The sequence below is a fragment of the Diuraphis noxia genome, unplaced genomic scaffold (genome assembly GCF_037042655.1).
Source record: "Diuraphis noxia isolate RWA-SAM2 unplaced genomic scaffold, SU_Dnox_SAM2 contig0003, whole genome shotgun sequence".
NCBI lineage: Eukaryota > Metazoa > Arthropoda > Insecta > Hemiptera > Aphididae > Diuraphis > Diuraphis noxia.
The window spans coordinates 56,685,378-56,708,697 of NW_028301713.1; the positions used below are offsets into that span (position 1 = coordinate 56,685,378).

Sequence of the window (23,320 nt, forward strand, 5' to 3'; positions counted from 1 at the left end):
CACTAAATTATTTATAATAATATTGTGTCATTATTTTATTATTAAACTTAAAAACAATAATTGTGATTTTTAGATTAAAAAAAACATTTTTGGCGTTTTTTTCCATGACGTTTTTTATCCGTGACGTTTTTTACCGTGACGTTTTTTTCCGTGTCGTTTTTTCCCGTGTCGTTTTTTAACGTTTACCCCGAGATTTCTACGGGTGACCTAAGAGAAGAGGAATTTGTTCTAGTAGTAACCAGAAACATTTAAAGTATCCGAATTATCAACATATGACTTCTTAGCAACAAGCAAATCTGTAAAGCGGACACTGAAAACTAATAGAGTAAATTCTAAGACTGCATAGAACGTTTTTCTTAGCCCATCACTTGGTGTTTCCTGCACAAAAAAATATCTATAATTAAGACTTATGGGACATGATGGAAGCCTAACGCAGATAAGGGCTTCGGTTTCGAGGATCAAAATGGCATCGAACAAGAGAAGACCTTCGATATATTAGATGATTTATCTCCCACAATGGACTCTATCTTTGAAGATGTTGACACAGTATTAAAAGGAACCTCCGATATTGTTAAAACTCCGTAGGTCATCCAGGACTACAGGCCTGCAGACGTCGAAAAAAATGTCGGGGACCTTTGTACTTTCATGACATTTGTATCAACCTACTCTAAGAGGTTACTGATCAAACAGAGCGGCAACATGGATAAATCGTGGCCTCATATGATTAAACAAGTTTATAGGCTTTTTCCATGGATGCGAGTCGTGGACAATGAATGTGCCTCCTTCTTATTGGGCATCTTTGAAAACCTATCTTTGTGCCTGTAGGAAATATCAAATAACCTGGGTCAAGTTAATCGCCGAAACGGAGATCCAGCTCCCAAAGAATTCGGATCCTCAAGGCTTATTAAGATAGGCACGTTAGTATTCTCATATTCAGGGATGCATCCATATAGCCTGTTCTGTCACCTGCTTGTATCTGTGACTGAGTTTCGTTATGATTATTTGCTTAACCAAATGTACAGTTCAAAGACAAAAATGGCATGTACCCAGGTATTTAAAGTTCTCACAAAGTACGGACTTACAACAGCCATTGAGTAACCATATAATAAATATGCCAGATTATTCGGCCCACAATATTTCATGTCATTGCAGACAAAAGCCTGTTGGGAGTTTGGGACTTTATTTATCACACCGTTTGTATTCTAAAAGATTTTACTATTCATGGTGCTGAGCAGGACCAGTCCAACATAGTTGGATTAGACTCATTGTTGACAAAGAGGAAGATATTCTTGGCTGAAATGGCTAAAAGTATTGCCGCTGAGATTGAGTCATTAGATGGCGCTAATAAGAATCCGCATGCGAAGGAGGGAGACATGGCTGTCACCTCGTACGAAGAAAGGGGCCCTCAGCCAGGGATGACCAGTCTCTTTGGAAATGGATCCTTTTAATCTAAGCCATTTAGTAGAAAAATATACTACTCTATACTACTATATGAATTATATGATACATGCATATAAATTCATTGTTTTTGTTTATTTTATTTAAATTCTCGTATCCATTTATGTTCTTTGGTTTTTAAATGTATATATATATAAATATTGTCGAGTTGCCAAAAAAGTTCTAAAAAAAAAACTACATATATATTTGACGACGAAAACCGGAAACTTGTTACAGGCATTACAGCGACTTGATACTTGAAGTTTGAAACGAAAAACAATTTATAAAAATGATAGTTTATCAATAATGTGATAACAACTTGCTATAAAATGCCACCATTGCACGATTATACCACAGAACAATACAGAAGAAAGAACCTTATAAGTTATAATCGTGCGCCATTGATTTACAAACAACGTGACTGGTGCATTAATTCGGCGGGCAGTTTAAACCATGGCATAAGATAATCTTAAACCATGATTTAAATTAGATGTATGGTGTTTGTTAACAGATTAATTTTAATTAATCTTAATTTTCTATTTTGTTGTCCAATTGGAAATTTGATTTAAATGGTATTGTATTTGTATACAACATAATATGAATAAATTTAAAATTGATGATGTACTCTTTACTCCGTTTCTGTGTTATCATAACCGTTAATATGTTCTGTGTGATCGGTGTTTTATCATTTTCAATTTCACACCGAAGTTCATAACCATGAAAACGCACATCGGTACTTCGGCATCAGCAGTATAATTGGGATCCGTCACTAATTCACAATATCGGATATCTTCCGTTTGCTTGTCTTATAAGAATTGCTAATCGAAAGTTATCATGTTCATGTAATTTAAGTTTAAATTTCAAGTCCAGTGTCCACACAATTTTACCATGGCTGATCTAAAAGGAGTAAGAAGTTATAACTGTTATTTATGTGTGAAAATATATAGTTTAATTTTACAATATTTGTATTATAGAATGCGAAACAATTTTTGGACTTTCATTTGAAAGCATCGTCATCAAGTATTAAAGAACGGAAATCAGTTTTTAAAAATGCTACAAATGCTGTCAAATCTAGTAAATATACAAATATTAATAATGTTATGAATGGTGTTTTTAATTGTTATAATCACACAAAAACAATACAATTAATTATTATAATTTGTTAAAATTAAATAACAAAATATATACAATTTCAGATATTTCAAATGAGGTATTAAATAGTATTGGTAATGTTTTGCCAATTGTGTTTAGCCGTTATCAAGATTTAAAATCACAGTCATATGTCAAAGAATTTGTCAAAGTACTGATGGTCTCAAAACCTGAAGCATGTTTGATTAATTTAACTCCAATATTAACTGAATATGTCAATACATTTCCTCATTTGAATATATCGTAAGTATTATGTATTTTAAATGATTAATATGAGATTATAATTTTCTAATTACAAGGGTTGTTATATCTCAATGGTGATAAATCCTCCTTATAACCATGTTACTTTCTCTTAAATTTAGTGAGACCAATTTTAAATAACAATAAATAATTAATTTTAATGATTTAATAGATACTTTATTTTTAATCATTGATTATTTTATAGGAATAATTTGGCAAAATCAGCTTTCTTTATGTTACAAGTTATAAGCATTATTTTTAAAGTCTCATTCAAAGATTATTACATCTCGCGTGAAATCGAATTGAAACAACTTATTCAACTTCAAGCTATACTAATACATTTAGTATCAATATCAAAAAATAAACAGTAAGTAATGTTTAACTATGTTTAATATTGAATAGTCTAAGAATTGTGAACTAATGGCCTATGCTGGCGAGTTGTATTTTTTTAAGATCAATAAAAAAAAAAAATATTGAATAATATTGTGTTTAATTTAATTTTTAGATTATGTTTAAAATCATTCAATGCAATCAATGATATTTGGGTTCATGACAAAGGTACATTAGAATATTATGGAGAATTTTTAAAAAAAAATGATTCAAAACCTTACTTACTGGTCATTGAATCATATTTACTTACATCAATGGCATCAATTAATATGAATCTTGCTAACAAATATAAGGTATTTTAAAATTTGTAATATTTTACTATATATTGTTGTTAATTTTTTTTTTTAATTTTAAGGAACCATTTTTGGAGGTATTTATCAAAGAAGGCATTGCTTGTAAAACACGGCCAGAGAAAGAATTTATACAACAATGTTCTTTTACTGTTAGCTTAGTTTCAAGTGATGAGTTCAAATCAAAATTGTTACCTCCCATTTTAAAATCAATGCTTCGTAATCCTGAAGTAATATTGGAGTGCATTGCTACAGTTATTTCTAGCATAAAATTAGATTTAAGTGTTAATGCTGTTGAAATAATTAAAGGATTTTCTGGTATAAACTACTTATTTTGGATTTAATTTTCCCTTGTGATCTATTTGTTTTTAATTTTAGCTAATTTATATTCTCAAAATGAAAGAGCTAGAATTGAGTCAGCTGATTTATGTAAACAATTGGCTTTAAAATGTAGTGATGCAACTGTGGTTTCTAATGTATTGAAATTTCTGTTTAATGTTTATCATGGTTCTGAAGGAAAATTGAGTACATCAGAACAAAAAATTAATATTCTACAAGTAATAATTAAACAAAAATATATAAATTTATTATTTTACAACATGGCTATACATTTTTAATATATAACTTATTTCAATATTTTTTTTTATCAAAATTAATCATGTTTTTAAAATACTAAAATATTATTCATTTTCAGGCAATAGGAAATTTTAGTTATAATACAGTAACCAATGATGATGATTCTCAGCAGTTAGCTGAGATAGCCATAGACCAATTTGTTAAAGTATTAGATAACGAAATGCATGAAAAAACATTAGTACATGCCATCCAAATGTTAAGTCTGTGGAGCTCAAATTTAAAAAAAAGAATACCCAAAGCATTAATTATGTGGTTTATTGTAATTATTTTATTAAAATTTATAAAAAAATATACCAAAATAAAATTGTATTAACTAATTATATGATTGTTTAGAAAGGGTATGATAAAAAATCATCTGTATTATCTGTAAAATTATCGTATATGGATTGTATGACAAATATTTTCAAAGATGAATTCTCAATAAATGCTGTTGATGTTATACCATTGCTATTGAAATGTGTTGAAAAATGTTCTCAATCATCTCAAGTATGTAAAATTAAACATATCATAATCTAATAAAATAAAATAAATTACACTTTATATTTAAAAATGTAAATGAATTATTTGTTTATTTAAACCTATGCATTTATTGAATATAATATCTTATCTTTTAGGCTCCAATTGTGACAGAAGCTTTATATGCTGCATATTTATTGTTGCTTATCATAAACAAAAACCCTAAACTAAACAATGAATTCGGATTTACTTCTCTATGGAATTTGGTCCTTAATTCAGATAAAGCTTTATTTTTAAATGAAAAATATTTATTTCAGTGTACAGATGATGGTATAATTTCTATTTAATTGCAATTTTTCGAATTTAATTGATGATTATTGTTGTATAATTTCAAATTTGTTTTAAATATAGTGTTGAATAAAATATGCGTGTTCAGTTTACTATTGTTAGACATGAAGTATGATCAAATTAATGGTCCCATTGAACCATATTTAAGATCAATAATTGTGGCTCTTTTATCAGTTAAATCTTCAGTCCGTGTACAATCTAAAACAAATGTTTTAAAAGCTGTGTCATTGCCTGGAGGGTCAAAATTAGCTGCTTCATTGCTGAATGCTGCTTCACAATTTTTGGAATGCAATGTATTTATTATTTATTTTATTGACATGTATTTAATTGCTTAATTGTTAGAATTATATTTAGTTATTTATATTTAAATTAGAATGATTTAGAAATTAACCCCAAACACGTGGTAGAAACTATTCTTATATTATGTCAAAACAGTAATATTGGAGAAGAAGAACAAAAAATATTGGCTTTTGAATCTTTGAAACCTTCACATCATCCTTTAATCGGTATAAATTTCTAAATTTTTATTTGATAGTAAATGTTTCTCATATATTTATATATCTTATTTTGTTTTTAATTTAATTTTTAGAATTATATGCTCCAAATCTATGGATAAAAATAGTCAATCGTTTCCAACTAAAACCATCAGTTTTCATCAGATTGTATGAAAAAAAACTAATTAAACTTCTTATAGATGATTATTTGCCTACCAAAGTAAGTTAATTTTTTGAAATAGTTATTAAAAAGTTGAATAAGCCTAACTTTGTTAGATATGATCTCAATATATTTATAATGATATAATTAAATATTGTTTGGTTTCTTTAGTATTTTATCAGATTTCTTAAAAACGTCAATTTAAATTGATTAGAAAATAATATATATTATTATTAATTTCATTATTACATTAAAATTTTGAAATGACTAAATTGAATAAAGACAATTTAGCAGTAACTCAAAATTTCTTGATATTTAATTAAATGTAGACTGTCCTAATTAAAATGTTTTATTAGTGTATGGAAAATGTTTTAAGTACTGTGACCAGAGTGAATGGAGATACAATCATACCTGCAGTTATTGATAAAGTTAAACAACAGTTAGAAGAAAATGATAAATATATTTATGTAACGGATTTAGAGTATAACATATATTTGTATCCAGAAGGAGAATTGTTCGATAAATCAATTTTAGCAGAGTAATATTATTCAGAGTATTATCTAATTATTCTGAATTTGGCTTAAAATATTATTATATATGCTTTACAGGAAAGAAAATGAAAATATTATGAATGTTAAAAATATGAAAAGAGAAAGTAAAGCTTACTCATATAAAGAACAACAAGAAGAAATTATGTTAAGAAAAGAAATTGAAGCAAAAAAAATTAAAGAAGGAAAACTTAAAAAACCAGAACTTACACCTAAACAAAAAGAGGCTATAGCTTTAGAGTTAGAAAAAGAATCAACGATTAGAAATAAATTGAAAAATGTGAGCATTAAAATTTTTTGTGTGTGATAATTTACCTTTTCTTTATGATATTATAATTTCAATGATAAATAACAATTTAAAAAAAAATGCCTAAGCTATAGATTGTTTTAAATTTAAATTTAGTGATATAATATCATTGTATATTAAAAAGAATCTTTAACATTATCGCTAAATCAAAAATCATATTTGACTCCCTATTTGGTTTTCATTTCAAGCATTCCACGATACATAAAATTCACCGTATAGTAGATAAAATACCATTTTCTGTAGAAGAAAAACAATATTGTACTTAGGCTTTCCAAGATGTTTCACAAGCGTTTGACCGAGTATGGCATGCAGGGCTTCTATTCAAGTTGAGACTCATCCAACTGTCTTCTTATTATCTTATACTTAAGTCCTACTTAGAAAATCGTTTCTTCTCGGTACATTACGGTTCATCTACCTCTTCAACAAAACCCATAAATACAGGAATCCCCTAGGGCGCTGTCACTGCTACTATGCTATTTAATATTTTCATATCTGATTAACCCGTACTACCCACTAGCCTCATCGCTGACTTTGCTGATGACAAAGCTATTATAACCAATAGTCATGATCCATCCATTGCTTCCTCGCATATTCAAGAAATCTATCCCTCCTCAAAAAATGGTATAAGGAGTGGGGTCTAAAAATAAACGAATCCAAATCTATACAATGTACCTTCACTCTTAGGAATGGAATATTATGCCCACCTATTACTTAAAACGAGTAAATCTTGCCAACCGCGCAGAGCACTCGCTATCTAGGCATAATTTATTGACCAATGTTTTACTTGGTCTCCTCATCTTCGCAACAAACTTCTATCCTTAAACAATCGTTTTCGTCTTCTCCATTTTTTCTATCTAAGATAATTTGAAAATTGCCGTAATTTATACGTATTAAGTTAATATTTGAGCTTCAAATGCTAATAAAAAAAATTGTGCCTATGTATTTTTATAATTTTTTAATCACTATAAGAATAACTTATGAGGAACTTTGTATTAAATTTTCAAGTATTTTGATAAGGCCAAAACAATTTCATCGACACTTCAAAAAAATATTTTCAGAAAAATTAAAAAGTCAAAATATTTCGTAAATTAAATCATGCAAAGAAAATGCCAATCTAAATAATTTGTGAAATTATACAAGGTTCCTAAAATATTTTTACAATAGCAGTTGAAAAATAAAAGAAATGCATAGTCACATTTTTTTTTTACAAGCATTTAAATTTTAATTTTGACAACATACGTAAAAATCACGAAAATTCGCAAATTATTTTAAGCTAGAAATTCATAAAAAATTTTCTTTTTAAATCTAAGATTTGAAAATTTTTAATAATCTATATTATATTCTAGACAGATAAACCGTCTCCGTTCAGAATCGTTTTTCTTATACAATGATACCTATCATTGCATTCAAATTTAACCTACCTTAGTCAGAGGTCCACCCCACCCCCCAATGAACAGCAGAGCGATACCCATTTACCCGCATTTTTAAATTTAATTTTCCAAACTTCAAAACCTTTATAAATGTTTAATAGATATTAATAATAATATTATTAAAATAAATAGATTTTATGTAAATTATTTTACATATACGTATATATTTTGTATAAATTCTTTAATAATAAATTGTTATCAATTACACTGTACGTTTAATAAATAATTTAACGATTTTATTAATTTAAAAAGAAAGTATTCAAAGATTAATACAGTGAGACATCAAGTTGGATTAATGCTCACGTTTTATCACTAAAATCGCTTTACCCATTTAAAAAACATCAAAATCAAATATATTTTTAATATCTATCGTTAACTTTACATTTTTATTAATTTCTATTAACTTAAAGGAAAAAATTGGTATCAGCTATTACAAAAATATAATTTATTTCAATAAATGAGGGTGTATTATAAATGTCTATGAGTTCTAATTTTAAACCCTCTAGTTGATCTAATAAAAATTATCACAATTAATGTGTATCACTATTCACTTGTATAAACTGATAGTGTTTATATTTATATGGATATCATGTATGATGATGCTTATGTGTTTCAATAAAATAGTAAAACATAATAATATAAGGTTGATAACATTTTTTAATTTTTTCTTTTAGCTGTGCACACTTTTAGTCTACATATGTTGTTAATTTGTTTTGAATGACGTAGAATCAGATTCATTAAATTTTATTTTGCATATTAAGAGATTTTGAGGAATAATTGCATATTTTTATAACATAAATGAATTTTTTTCATATTTCAATAAAAACTAAGAAAAGTAGCAAAAAAAATTGTATTTTTATAATCTAAAATCTAAATTAATAAGATACAGATAAAGCTTATACCGTTTAGTGTCTGTATTTTAATTTATTTTAATTTTTTTTATTAGTGTAAGAACTACTCATAATTTGTATTTTATTTTGTAGATGAATGATGAAATATTGACTTTGGTTTCTATGATGAAAGGAATTATTGCTGGAAACTCTCTCTTAGTTTCTCAGTCGTTGAGATATTTGATACCAGGAATTATCTCAAATTTACAATCTATTATAGCTGCACCACACCTAAAAAAAATATTTATAGATTTAGCATTTTGTGCTTTTCGCGCAGATGAAACAAAAAAATCAAAAGTTGTATCTAAAGTAAATAATGATCGCATTAAATTATCTGATTCTCATATCAATGCCATTGCTTATTATACTCTTAGAAAGTTAAAACCAAAATGTATAATTGAAGATGCTTGGCTTAAGGAAAATATTGGTAAGTTATTGAATAACATAAAGCTTATTTAAATTAATTTTTATGTAACATTTACTTCTTTTTTTTTAAATTTATTTATTAGAAATAGCAACAATGAGACTCGTTAATTTTTTTTGTGATTTAACTAAAAAAGAGAGACTGCAATTTACATCTCCATCTTTTTGTTATTCCTTCACATTGATCAGAGCTGTTATGTTGGATTTACCTTTTGATCATGAGTTGGTTTATGATTGTTTATTATTAATAAAAAATCAATCAACTGTTCGTCCCAAAGCAACTTCAAAAGCTAAAAGCAATTCAGATCTTCAACGACCTAAATTTTTACCACGCATTGAAATGTTTCAACTTTTGTCTGAAATAATAAGTCGTACAACAGGTGGTCTTCAGGATAAAGCAGTTTTAGCATTTCTATCAGTTGCTGATAGTTGTTCTACAGATGAGAAATGTGATCCAGCTAGTCGCGATGAAATTTTATGTTTATTATCAGCACTTCAAAATCCATCTCGAAATGTAAGACATACTGCTATTAAAGCATTACACAAAGTGGTTGATGCTTTTCCAACATCCAAAAAAGATAATCAAATCATATTAAGAATAACTAAAAGAATATGGATTACCAAATTCGATATATATGAAGAAAATAGGTATAGTTATCAATTACAAAATTATATGGATAAATCTTTCCTGATTGTAAATTTGTTTTTGTATATTTTTGTTACTAGAGAATTAGCAAATGAGTTATGGGAATCTTCTAAATTAGAAATGAAAATTAATGGACTCTTAGAAAGCTTATTGGAAGATGTAGTTCATCCAGTTGCTGACGTACAAAAGGCAGTGTCTATTGCTCTTTTTTCACTTTTAAAAGACTCTCCTATAAATGCTACAAATATTGCATTAAAAAAATTACTTACTTTGTATAACACTAAAATTACGGTAAGTTTTAAATTTTAATGTATAGGGTTTAAGTGGGAAGATATGATTAGAATTTTCAAAAATCAATTAATCCTTATTAAAAAAAACATTTAGCTTTAATTAATTTTTAAATTTAAACTGAAAATAACTACACTAATATAAAACCCAAAATACCTTTTATCATTCCTCTGGAATGCAAATGGTATAAAACAAAATACAAACAAACTCTTATACATACTTCATCTTAGGATAATTGACAAAGCACTTATTACAGAATCATCTAACCTAACCTACATTGGACAAGTCATTTTAATAGTACTAGTCATGAGGATACTGCAATTATAATTTCAATACAATGTCTTGTTGCATTATCAACAACTCCACTCTATTCACAATAACACCAGTATATTATCTACCTGGTGGCCAAATCACTCAAATAACCTAACCAAATCTTTTTAACAATATTTAAAAAACTTCTTTATCATCAGAGGGTATATCAAGCCCAAATATGACACCGTCGATCCAACTTTTTTCCCATCTCACTTACATAAAAATTTAAAATATCAGGCTGTTATATTTAGATTTCTTCATTTCACATTTCTTAGATTTTAATACACAAACAAATTGAAAATTTTCATAATCTCTCAAGTAATCCCATCTTTTTTTACTAAATTGTAACATAACTTGTGTAAAAAATGCTTCACTTGCCAACAGACCTATAAATTTGGGTCCATTCAAAAAATATATGAACAAAAAACTACATCTTAATATTAAACTTTTTTCAAATGGCTTAGGATATAGTCATATATTTCATAACTTCAATCCAAGCATGTAGATCATTATTTCCGTCTCAACTAACTCAAATAAAATAAAGTATGTAGACACACTCCCCACATTTATAAAATGCCTAACACCTGAGAAATGCAGGGCTAGATTTTTATAGCATCAATCAAGCCATCAATGTACTCAAATGATAAGCATTCTCTAAACAACTTAAAAAATCAACTAAAAAATAAAAGTGTAATCATATATTAATTTAAATATATTATTATTAATACTAATACATTGTAATTTTATCTGATGATAATAATTTTAACTATTATTAGTACTCTTATTATTATATATAAAATATTATTTTTTTAATTCTTTACAACGCTAAACAATTATTTTTGGAGTCTATTTCCCTCTCCCCTAGCTTTATAACTTTATTTCTAGAATTTTGTTTCTATATTTTATCCTTAGCACATTTCTTTTATCCCAATAAATTTATTTTTACTCATAAAAAAAAAACATTAAATCACCCTTCTTCTAAAACTTATTTGATGTACTAATTTTAAAAAAGTCTGGATTTTCTTCCTGGGTTTCTAGGATTCTTCTTTTCTTTTTATCATTATTAAATATTGATATTTGTTGTGTTTGATATTTCAAATCTATTAGCATTAAATACTTATAATAATTATTAGAATTAGTTTTTTTGATTCATATTTTCATGAGTAATTGGGAGATACCTCATCACATCTAATAAATAAAATATAGTAAAACTGAATGTATACACTTTTGAATATTATAAATTAAGTTATTCTTAACATACTGAATTAATAAACAAATTTAATTATGTTAATTATCAATTAGGGGTTTTTAGATTTTTTGGTATGTATTTAAATTGTTACATTATTTATATAGTAGATATATTGAATGTTAGGTTGCTTTACTGATAATGATTACTTATCCTTAAACCACTTTCCTTGTATTTTGTGCCTAAAGATGTTATAATATAGTTATCGATCTTGTATTACAATATGTGGTAAAAAATTAATAATAGGGCTGATTTACTTTTAATAAAATATTAATGATAAATCTTATATATTTTTTTAAAGTTAAATTTGTTTAAATAATTTGTATAATCATTTCATGAATTTAAACTATTAAACATAACATTTCTGTTTTAGAAACCTGAAGAAAATATAGAATTGGATGATTGGCAAGGGCGAGTTGGTGTAGCTATGGCATTGGAACAGTTGTCATTATTATTAAGTGATGATATGGTGATACAATTAGTAAATTTTTTCGTATCTACGAGTTTAGATGATAGAAATAATGTTGTTAGAGAGCATATGCTTAAAGCGGCTGTAGCTGTTGTAAATTTACATGGAAAAAATAATGTTGATCGTTTAATGAATATATTTGAAAAATTTTTAAAAAAAGCTACTTCTTCCGAAAGTTATGATAATGTTCGATTAGGTGTTGTTGTATGCATGGGAAGTTTAGCAAGACATTTAGATTCTGATGATCCAAAATTAAAACCTATTACTAATAGATTACTTGAAGCATTATCTACTCCATCTCAAGAAGTTCAAGAGGCAGTAGCTAATTGTTTATCACCACTTATGCCATTAGTTAAAGAAGATGCATCAGCTATATTAAAGAAACTTTTATCACGCCTTTTCAACTCCGCATCATTTGGAGAACGTAAGGGTGCTGCTCATGGAATCGCAGGTGTCATCAAAGGTCTTGGTATTCTAAGTTTAAAACAGTATGATATTATGAGTACTTTAACTGAAGCTATTCAAGATAAGAAAAATTATAAAAAACGTGAAGGTGCGTTATTTGCATTTGAAATGTTGTGCTCAACGTTAGGTCGATTGTTTGAACCATATATTGTTCATGTTTTACCACATTTATTATCATGTTTTGGAGACAATAGTGAATATGTACGGACAGCCACTTATGATTGCTCAAAAGCAATAATGAGCAAGTTATCAGCTCATGGTGTTAAACTAATCTTACCCTCGTTGTTAAATGCATTGGAAGGGGATTCATGGAGAACAAAAACTGGTAGGAATATTATTCCTAGATATATTAGTAGAATTATTTGTTTGTATTTAATACATTTATTTTATTATTTGATTATTAGGTTCAATAGAATTATTAGGAGCAATGGCATACTGTGCACCTAAACAACTTTCATCATGTTTGCCTAGTATTGTACCTAAATTAATAGAGGTTTTAAGTGACTCTCATATAAGTGTTCAAGAAGCTGGTGCCCAAGCTTTAAAAGTTATTGGTTCAGTTATACGAAATCCTGAAATTCAAGGTAATTTTCTAATACATTTATCTGATATATTATTCAAATCTTACTAACAAAAATATTTGTTTGTAGCTATTGTACCGGTTCTTCTTGAAGCTCTTCAAAATCCATCAAATAAGACTGCTCCTTGTTTACAAATTTTGTTAAATACACAATTTGTTCATTTCATAGATGCTCCATCACTTGCATTAATTATGCCTGTAGTACAACGGGCATTTATAGATCGCTCAACAGAAACAAGAAAAATGGCTGCTCAAATTATTGGAAATATGTATTCATTGACTGATCAAAAAGATTTGACACCATATTTGCCAAATATTATACCAGGATTGAAAAATTCATTATTAGATCCGGTTCCAGAAGTTCGAACAGTTTCCGCTCGTGCTCTTGGGGCTATGGTTCGAGGGATGGGAGAAACTAGTTTTCAGGATTTATTACCATGGTTAATGCAAACTCTTACATCAGAAGCCAGTTCAGTAGATAGGTCTGGTGCTGCCCAAGGTCTGAGTGAAGTTGTTGGTGGACTTGGTGTAAATAAGCTACATAGTTTAATGCCAGGTATATTATAAAACTGAATCAAAGTACTTATTTAAATGTATTTTTGATAATTCATGATTTTTACTATTGATTTTTTTTTCTATATATATAGAAATTATTGCAACTGCAGAACGCACAGATATAGCCCCTCAAGTTAAAGATGGTTATATCATGATGTTTATATATATGCCAGGTGTATTTAATGATGAATTCATTCCATATATAAATCAAATCATTACACCTATTTTAAAAGTAAGTTAGATACAAAATAAACAATTTTCTCTCTAAATCTTTTTGTTCCCTAAAATAGTTAATAAAATAATTATACCCTCTGTTTTTTATTAACGTAAAATACTCATTAACACTATATTTTTTAATAAAAAATCAAATTTTTCCTATTTTGTATTAATTAAATGTTTATTATTATTTTTTTTAATGTCAAAATACATTTAAAATTTTTGTTTTTAGAATATTTAGATTTTTATAAATTAAAAAAAAATTTATTTTCAAAATTGTTTATAGTTTTTAAATAATTTATACACTATCAAACGTCAAATTATCTTATTTATGACTTAATTAATCTTTCAATAATTCAAAATACTTAAAATTTGTCATTAAATAGAACCATTTAAATACTAATATGATCAAAAATAAAAAATCTAATTTTTATTTTCTGTAATAAAAATTGTAATTGGTTTTTCATAGCATAAACAAACTTAATGCAAATCCTATTTATTATAATATTATTTTTATATTACATATTAAACTCTATAAATTATTTTTCATAGATAACTTACTACTGTAAATATTTCTTTACTTTTATTATAACTGCATTGTTGTGCATTTTGAGGCTAAAAGAATGGTTTCTGACTGCATCCAGCCACAACAACTAGTTGCAATGAAAACTATACCTATACTGAATATTCAAATACATATTTGTAACAGAAACAAGTTGCAAATGTAATTAACTATAATTCATATTTAAGTATCTAAATTTAAATACATATCTATAAGAATAAAAATTATTGCTTAGTTAGTTAGATACACACAATGTGATTTTTTCTGTTATTCCCTAAATTATATATCAATTCATTATTGATATTTGGTGCCATAACCTAAAAAATGTTTCATTATTATTTTACAATATTAAAATATGCTACATAATTTATAATGTTAGGCTTTAGCAGATGAAAATGAATTTGTTCGAGAAACTGCGTTAAAAGCAGGTCAACGAATTGTTAATATGTATGCTGAATCTGCAATACAACTACTCTTACCTGAACTTGAACGTGGTTTGTTTGATGATAATTGGCGTATCAGATTTAGGTAAAATTATATTTAGTTCTTATTTTAAACTATTTAAATTTTTATTTTATTTTATTTTATAGTTCTGTTCAATTACTTGGTGATTTATTATATCGTATATCTGGTGTGTCTGGTAAAATGAGTACAGAGACTGCTAGTGATGATGATAATTTTGGCACAGAACATTCTCACAAGGTTAGTAGCTTTTTAGATCAATAATAATAAAAAACATTGTTTTAATATTAGATACTAGTAATATTAGTTATTCATAAATATTTTAAAAACTTAAACTAATACTTTATAAAATAAATGAAAAATGTTTAAGGCTATTATTGGCACCTTGGGAGCAGAAAGACGTAACCGAGTATTAGCTGGTTTATATATGGGCCGTTCTGATGTTGCACTAATGGTTCGTCAAGCAGCATTACACGTATGGAAAGTAGTTGTCACTAATACTCCACGTACTTTAAGAGAAATCTTGCCAACATTATTTACACTATTGTTGGGATGCTTAGCTAGTACTAGTTTTGATAAAAGACAAGTAGCTGCAAGAACTTTGGGAGATCTAGTGAGAAAACTAGGAGAACGTGTTCTACCAGACATAATTCCAATTTTAGAAAGAGGTCTTGAGTCTGAACAAGCTGATCAACGTCAAGGAGTTTGTATTGGTTTGTCAGAAATTATGGCATCTACTAGTAGAGATATGGTATTGACCTTTGTAGATAGCTTAGTTCCTACTGTCAGGTAATTATTTGTAAGACTTAAAAGTATTTGTTGCTTATGAAAAACGAATTGTAATTATTTGATTATTTAGCCGAGCTTTAGCAGACCCCTTACCATCTGTAAGACAAGCTGCTGCTAAAACATTTGATAGCCTTCACTCAACTGTGGGACATCGTGCTTTAGATGATATTTTACCATCCATGTTAAATAATTTGGTATGTAAAATAAATTACAATAGATAGTAAAACTCATAAGACACTCTTCAAGAGACCAGTTTGAAAGAGCATATTAAGTGGGATTGTGTCTTATAAGGGAAGTGATAAAAAGAATCTTAGATGGTTTAAATATTAAGTTTATTTATTTACTACATTAAGACAGATTTATTTATTAATTATGTGTCATACAACTGTAAAATTATCAAGCTTATTAATCAAAGTAAATCAGGTTTATTAAATTATATACAACTTATCCTGATTGATTAACTGATCGTCATCACCTACATAGAACTGCTGAAGCTATCAGTTGGACATTTGATCAGTAGTTTGTTTTATAATATAGAGACCAATTAGGAAAATATTTTCTAAAATTTTCATTTTAAAGAAGTCTTCAAACACGGATTTCAAGATTCACAGTAGAAATTACAATTTTTTTTGTTTATAAAATGTTGGCTTTGATTAGGTTGAAACCATATGTTGTATAAATTAAATCCCAAGATTATGCATCAAATTGTCACATTTATCTAGCCTTGATTAAAGAAACTATATCCTAAAACATAATAATATGTGTTATAATTTGAATATTAAAAACTATACTAAATTTTTTTTTAAATCTGGTAGATGCTTTATAGTGAAATCAGAAAATATACCAATTGTTATAATCAATTTCCCGACTTACGGTTGTCCATCTATTTCTAAGTTAGAAACCAATTCGTCTGCGTACTGAAGTACACATCTTCGATTAAACTGAGATAAACTCAAACCGAGTTACAACTATATAATATACTTAATAGGATTTGCCGCAAAAATAATAAGCTGCTTACAGACAAACCCTGATTATTTAGTTAATATTTTATAAAATCTAATGTATAAGGTCATGTATAATTTTTTTTCTCACTTTTTGATGTGCTTTTAAAAATAGAATATACTTTTATTTGTTTAACATAATGAGTATGTGCTTCAGCAAGTTCTACAAGGGTGTTTTCAATTACTCCAGTAATTTATCATTATGTGTTGATCAAAAAAGTAAAATCTGATTATATAAAGAAAAAGCAAGCATTTTAACAAGTAGTTTTTACATTAACTAGTGTAGGAAATTTCTAAGTACTAGAAACAAAGTCTTAAGAGTCTCTTACTGTATAAATATTGATTAAGTATTCATAAATAACTATTTATTTTTATTTTAGAATAACCCTGACACAGAAATCGCAGAGCGAACCTTAGATGGATTACGTCAAGTGATGGCAGTTAAATCTAGAGTGGTTTTGCCATATTTAATACCTCAATTGACTCAACCACCTATTAATACAAAAGCTTTATCTATTTTAGCTTCAGTTGCTGGTGAAGCTCTAAATAAATATTTGCATAAAATATTACCTGCCTTATTGACTGCTCTATCTAAAACTGAATCAGCTGCTGAGGTAAATTAATTATTATTTTTTATATTATATTTACTACCAAAATTATTTTATTAGGAACTTGTGTATTGTCAAGCTGTTGTGCTAGCAGTTTGTGATGATGCCGGAACTATGGTTGATTTACTATTAGATGCCACTCAAGCAGAAAATGTTTCTCAAAAGCAATCAGCATTACAATTATTAGCTGTATTTTGCACACATACAAAAGCAGATTATAGTTCGTATGTTCCTAAACTTTTACATGGAATAATTTATCAATTTAAAGATCAAGATGAGAAAAATTTACAATTAGCTTGGGAAGCTTTGAATGCTGTTTGCAAAGTATTTTGATTTTTGATTTATTTCAATCTTGTCCTTAATGATTTATATATTTTTTATTTTTATAGTCTGTTGATACAAAACAAAGTAATCATTTAGTATTTGAAATACGTCAAGCTATTAAATTTGTGATGAGTGATTTCAAGCATTTAGAATATCTTCCAGGTTTCTGCATACCAAAAGTAAGTTCAATAATTATTATATTATCATCAGACATACTAAATCTTCATTTGACAACTTAGTCAAAATTTTGAAAATTTTTTTATTGTGATAAAATATTGCTTAAAAAAATTATTTTGGTAGTGTTAAAATTGTTGTTAAGTTTAATTAATTCGCATTTTATCTGTAATGTCATAAAATCACTAGTATCTAAATGTATACAATATATCTATATTTTCTACACTAACATAATTATAGAAATAGAAAAAAATTGTCATATAAATTATGAAATTACATTATATTTTTTCAAATGTAATTTCCATAACATTTACAATTGTTTCGACCTTTCAGGGTAGTTTAATAACGATTAAAAATAAAAATATACAACATAGCATAGTTTAATAATACTATTACTTTTTTTTGGTATTGTTATGATTTAATAAAGCTATTATAGATCGTATAAAGTTTATTCAATCATAATAAGACTAAAAAGTAAAAAGAACATTAATAAGATAAGAAGTTAGATTTTCCAAACCAAAAAAAATTTAAAGATATTTATAAAAATATTTATAATAACACAAGATATGATTAAAAAAGTGATTGCTTGTGAAAAAAATTTGAAGAAGCTGAAAACAAATTTTTCCTATGATAGTATGATACATAAAATTAATATTATATCAACATCTGTTTATCATACAACTAGTTCTTCCTTTTTCTATGAATCATTAGGTAATTGTATTGATGTATTGATAATGATAATATTATTACACTTATACTTTATAGACAACATACTTTTGTACAAATTTAAATATTTTTACAAATAGAGACATTAGTAATCCAATCATTAATATTTTTATTTTTGTAATTACAGTAGAACCCGTTTAAGACGCTCTCGCTTAAGACGATTTCCCGGCTAATACGCTCATTTTTATGAGTCCCTTGATTTTGACAACGTTTAACCATTGATTATAAATAGTACATGGAATTAACTCTGGATAATACGCTCTATGTTCCCGGATGAGACGCTCGCCTTGTCAGTTATATTAATATAAAAATACATCGTATATACGTATCACTAATAATAACGATAACGAATAATGTGTACGTGTTAGTAGTACTGGTTTTCGCCGTTTTCGGACGATAAATATTGACGATTAGATACGACACCACTACACAGTACACATGGCTATTCACGTAATCGGATATGGCTCTAGTTAACAAAAGTTAGTGGTTGTATGAAGACTTCCAAAATTGAAAACTTCCTGTATTCAAAAAACATCAAAAATATGAAATGAAGGAAGATAGATGATTTTTTGAAATAAGTAATATAAAATAATATGCAATATAAATGTAATAACTCACTCAGCAAAGTAAAAAAAAACATAATAGGTACATGTTTAATATGTACAATATGTTAAAAAAATTTTTGTAAAAAAAATGTTTGTTCCCGCGTAATACGATTTCCCACTTAAGACGCTATTTTTAACTGGTCCCTTGGAGAGCGTCTTAAACGGGTTCACTGTATTTACAATATATTTACTAGGAGTTATATTAATAAATTCAAAAATGTTGTTACTGTATTTATCAGTGTTTGTATCAATAATATAATTAACCCAGTTTTCTGTGTTTAAAAGCATATTAAAATGGTTAAAATCAGTTTAAAACTTTGTCTCAGGTAGATCATCAACACAAGACACAACCCTTAATATTAAAAATATTTTTAATGAAAAGCGCTATGGTACAATGATCAGTAATATTACTCTTAATTACATATGAACTGGTATCATTAATATTTCTATATTTTTTTTATAGGAATATGACCGAATGGCGGAAAATTTCCCCCCGGACATTGTCCGCCCGACTGTTTTTGGCGTAGTAGGACATTTCCCCCCCAATATATTTTCGATGCGGACATTTTCCCCCATTTTTTTTTTAAAGTTTATTATTGAATAACATAATATTATTTATTATTTAATTAAAAAATTTTTTTTTTTTTGAATAAATATAATCAATTATACTATAATTAACTTTATACATTTATACTATAAATTAGATTTTTTTTTTTTCATAAACATAATAAAAATTATATAATAAAACGTAAAAAAATTATATAAGTATAAAAGTCTAAAAATTTCGACATAAAAATGATATATTTTGTAAAAAACATTTAATTTCTGATTATTTTTTATATCTAAGCACATATTTTGTAATCGTCTTTCATATTTATTTTATTTTGTAAAAAACCGTACCTGTTTTAATTAATTAATTGCCATTGAATTTAATTTTTGTAGTGCTTCAATGAACATCCAAATATTTGGATGCTGAGTTCTTACCAAAATTTTAAATTTATTATTGAAACCTTCACTTATATTATTTGTTCTACCTGTGTTTTTCTTTATAGCATTACGTATAAATAAGGAGGAAATAATATTATTTAATATAAAAATATTATTTTTTTAAACAAAAAATAATTTCTTATTAAACAATAAATAATATAATATTATTTAATAATAAACTTTAAAGAAAATGGTGGGAAAATGTCCGCATCGAAAATATATTGGGGGGAAAATGTCCTACTAGTTACTACGCCAAAACAATCGGTGGGGGGGGAAATGTCCGGATACCAATATGACCAACACATGAGTTAGAATTATTATATATGTAATATTATTTAATATTTACCAATGCTTTTGAATTTCCCCTAAACTACTCTGGAATAATTTTAAATACTTTAGTTATAATACAATTATTTTCAGAAATGTATTTTAATAACTTGTATGTTAAATTTTGTTTTTTCAATAATTAATTTTTTAATTGTACAAAATAAATACTTTGCAAGTATTTTATATATGATCCATTGGGCAATGTGATATTATGACGTAGCGCGTAAGCACGACACATTTTAAGATGAAAACACTATTTTCATACAATAAAAAAATTTTTATTTTGTTGATTACTTCTTTAAAAAAATATTTTGAATTTCACTCAAAATTTAATTTTTAAATCTATTTATAGGGAGCTGATCCATTTGTACCCATATTTAGAGAAGCAATCCTAAATGGTAGTCCAGAAATCAAAGAGCAAGCAGCTCAAGGTTGGGGAGAAGTTGTTAAAGTAGCTGCAAAGGAGGGATTAACATCTCCTGTATTAAATATGACTGGACCTCTTATTCGTATTTTAAATGAACGCTATACGTGGAATATAAAATCAGCAATTTTAGAAACAGTTGCTTTATTATTAGCCAAGGCTGGTAGTAATTTAAAACAGTTTTTACCTCAATTGCAAACAACATTTTTGAAAGCATTACAAGATCCAAATAGACAAGTTAGGCTTAAAGCAGCCACCGCTCTAAGCCATCTGATTGTTGTACATTCTCGCACAGAAACAATTTTTGTTGACCTGCATTCTGGAGTGAAAAATTCAGAGGATATAACCATTAAGTAATTAAAACAATAATACACAATATAAAGTAACTATTAATTTATGTTTTTTTAATTTTTTTTCTTTAGAGAAACAATGCTTCAAGCTTTACGTGGTGTTATTTCACCAGCCGGTGATAAAATGTCAGATCAGGTTCGAAGAACTGTATTTATGACGTTAAGAGAAGGATTAGGGAACCCAGAAGATACAATAAGAAGTGGTACTGCTGGTTGTCTTGGTGCTTTATGTAAATGGTTGTCTCCTGAACAATTGAATGTTGCTTTAAATGATCATATTTTAAGTTAGTACATTAGTATTTTCAACTTCATTGTTTTCTTATTTTTCCATATTTAATAAAAATTTAAATTTTTCAACAGTTGATGATCCTTCACTAGATCCAATACTGAGACATGGTAGAAGTTCAGCTTTGTTTGTTGCTCTTAAAGAATCCCCAGATACAGTGTTTAGTACATTGTATAGTGATAAAGTTATAAAAACAATTTTATGTCATTTACAAGCTGATAAAGTAATGGATAATTAATTATTTACAACTCAATTATTAATGTTACTCATATAATATTTTTAGATTTCTATTGTGATGAATGGAGTTCGAAGTTGTGGTTATTTATTTTTACATTTGATGAATATTCATTCAATAATACCATCACAGCTTTTAAGTCCATTTACCAGAGTATGTTAAAAAAAATTAAACTTTTATAACAATTTTATATTTTATACTATTTTAATAATAATTTATAGTTGATGAATCAGTCCAGTAATGAAGTTAAGCAGTTAGTGGCACATATCTGTTCATATTTAGGAAAATCTGGTGTTACTATATCTCCAGAATTTCAAAGGGCAACAATACCTATGTTAGTAAATGGAACTAAAGAAAAAAATTGTTATGTAAAATCTAATAGTGAAATAGCTTTAGTTGCTGTTCTTAAATTGCAACAAGGTGATGCAACATTGCAGGTAAATACTATTTCATTAGTGACTATATATTTTAACTAATAACCATAAAATATTAAATTTATATTTTAATAACTTAAAATGCCTTAAAATGATATTAATTATAATAAAAAGCTTAAAGATTTAATCAAATAAATTAAAGGTTAGGGCCTAATGTAGTGTAGTAGTTGACCATAGTGACTAATGGGTGTTGCGCTCAAGCATCGCCCGAAATCCCAAACTCCAGGATGGACGACCACCCAAGTTTCTTTATTAGGAATCCTTCCCCAACATTTTTGGACTTTCTAAAACTAACCGTAACTCCATTAAATGCTAATGGTCATAACATTCGATGCTCAATCAAATAAATTAAATAACAAATGTCATTAAACTAGTAACAAATAGAATTATTATTAGTAAAAATATTTATATTTTAAATGCAGCATGGACCTGAAATGGAGGTAAACAATTATGCATGATACTTATATCTTTAACTAACACTTGGCAGCAATACATTAAAATAATGATGTTATACTAATAAAATATTGTATTATCTTATATTTTAGGGTTGTTTGAATTTATTAGACACTGGTGCTCGTGAAGCATTAAACGATGTAATAAATAAAGTATTACGTAAGGTTTCAACTCAAATGGACACAAAAATTGAAGAGCTGGATGACACATTAATTGCTTGATATTGAATGTATTATAAATCAATTTGTACTTTTGAAAATAACCAAATTAATGTTAATAACTAGAATTATGTATTATGTATAAAGTTTTTGTGCTCATTATTTCAATAATTTATAAATATTTCACATATTGTTAATGGACATTAAAATGGCCAAGTTAAAATGTAACAAGTAATTACATTGCAGTTAAGATTTTGTAAATTTATTTTTATGAAATAATTAAATGTTTGATAAAGATAAGACAATGATAACTTATGGATACAACATATAAATTTTTTTAAGACGTATTACACATATCCAATAAAGATTAAATTCAAATACACCATTACATTTATTTTATTTTAATCTTCTAAATTTAAATGTGTTGAATAAGTTGAATA

At 26.9% G+C, this 23,320-nt stretch overlaps 1 protein-coding gene across 2 annotated transcripts; it reads left to right on the forward strand.

The window, feature by feature from the left end:
* Window positions 1–2,135: 2,135 nt before the first annotated feature.
* Window positions 2,136–23,265, forward strand: l(3)80Fj (lethal (3) 80Fj). 2 transcript variants are annotated; one of them, XM_015514449.2, is made up of 36 exons: window positions 2,136–2,343; window positions 2,412–2,511; window positions 2,634–2,829; window positions 3,032–3,193; window positions 3,332–3,509; window positions 3,572–3,824; window positions 3,885–4,063; window positions 4,201–4,401; window positions 4,476–4,628; window positions 4,757–4,928; window positions 5,010–5,239; window positions 5,320–5,452; window positions 5,536–5,660; window positions 5,957–6,138; window positions 6,209–6,428; window positions 8,869–9,202; window positions 9,285–9,846; window positions 9,925–10,135; window positions 12,064–12,949; window positions 13,029–13,208; window positions 13,275–13,760; window positions 13,852–13,991; window positions 14,917–15,065; window positions 15,128–15,239; window positions 15,370–15,788; window positions 15,859–15,982; window positions 17,170–17,403; window positions 17,458–17,721; window positions 17,787–17,900; window positions 20,893–21,317; window positions 21,387–21,598; window positions 21,675–21,823; window positions 21,884–21,988; window positions 22,057–22,272; window positions 22,692–22,709; window positions 22,815–23,265. In XM_015514449.2, the coding sequence occupies exons 1-36, from the start codon at window positions 2,326–2,328 to the stop codon at window positions 22,941–22,943; spliced, it is 7,971 nt and encodes a 2,656-aa protein (XP_015369935.2). In that variant the 5' UTR covers window positions 2,136–2,325; the 3' UTR covers window positions 22,944–23,265. The 2 variants fall into 2 exon arrangements, with proteins under 2 accessions (XP_015369935.2, XP_015369936.2); XM_015514450.2 differs by lacking the exon at window positions 22,692–22,709 and having other exon boundaries at window positions 2,139–2,343.
* Window positions 23,266–23,320: the final 55 nt, after the last annotated feature.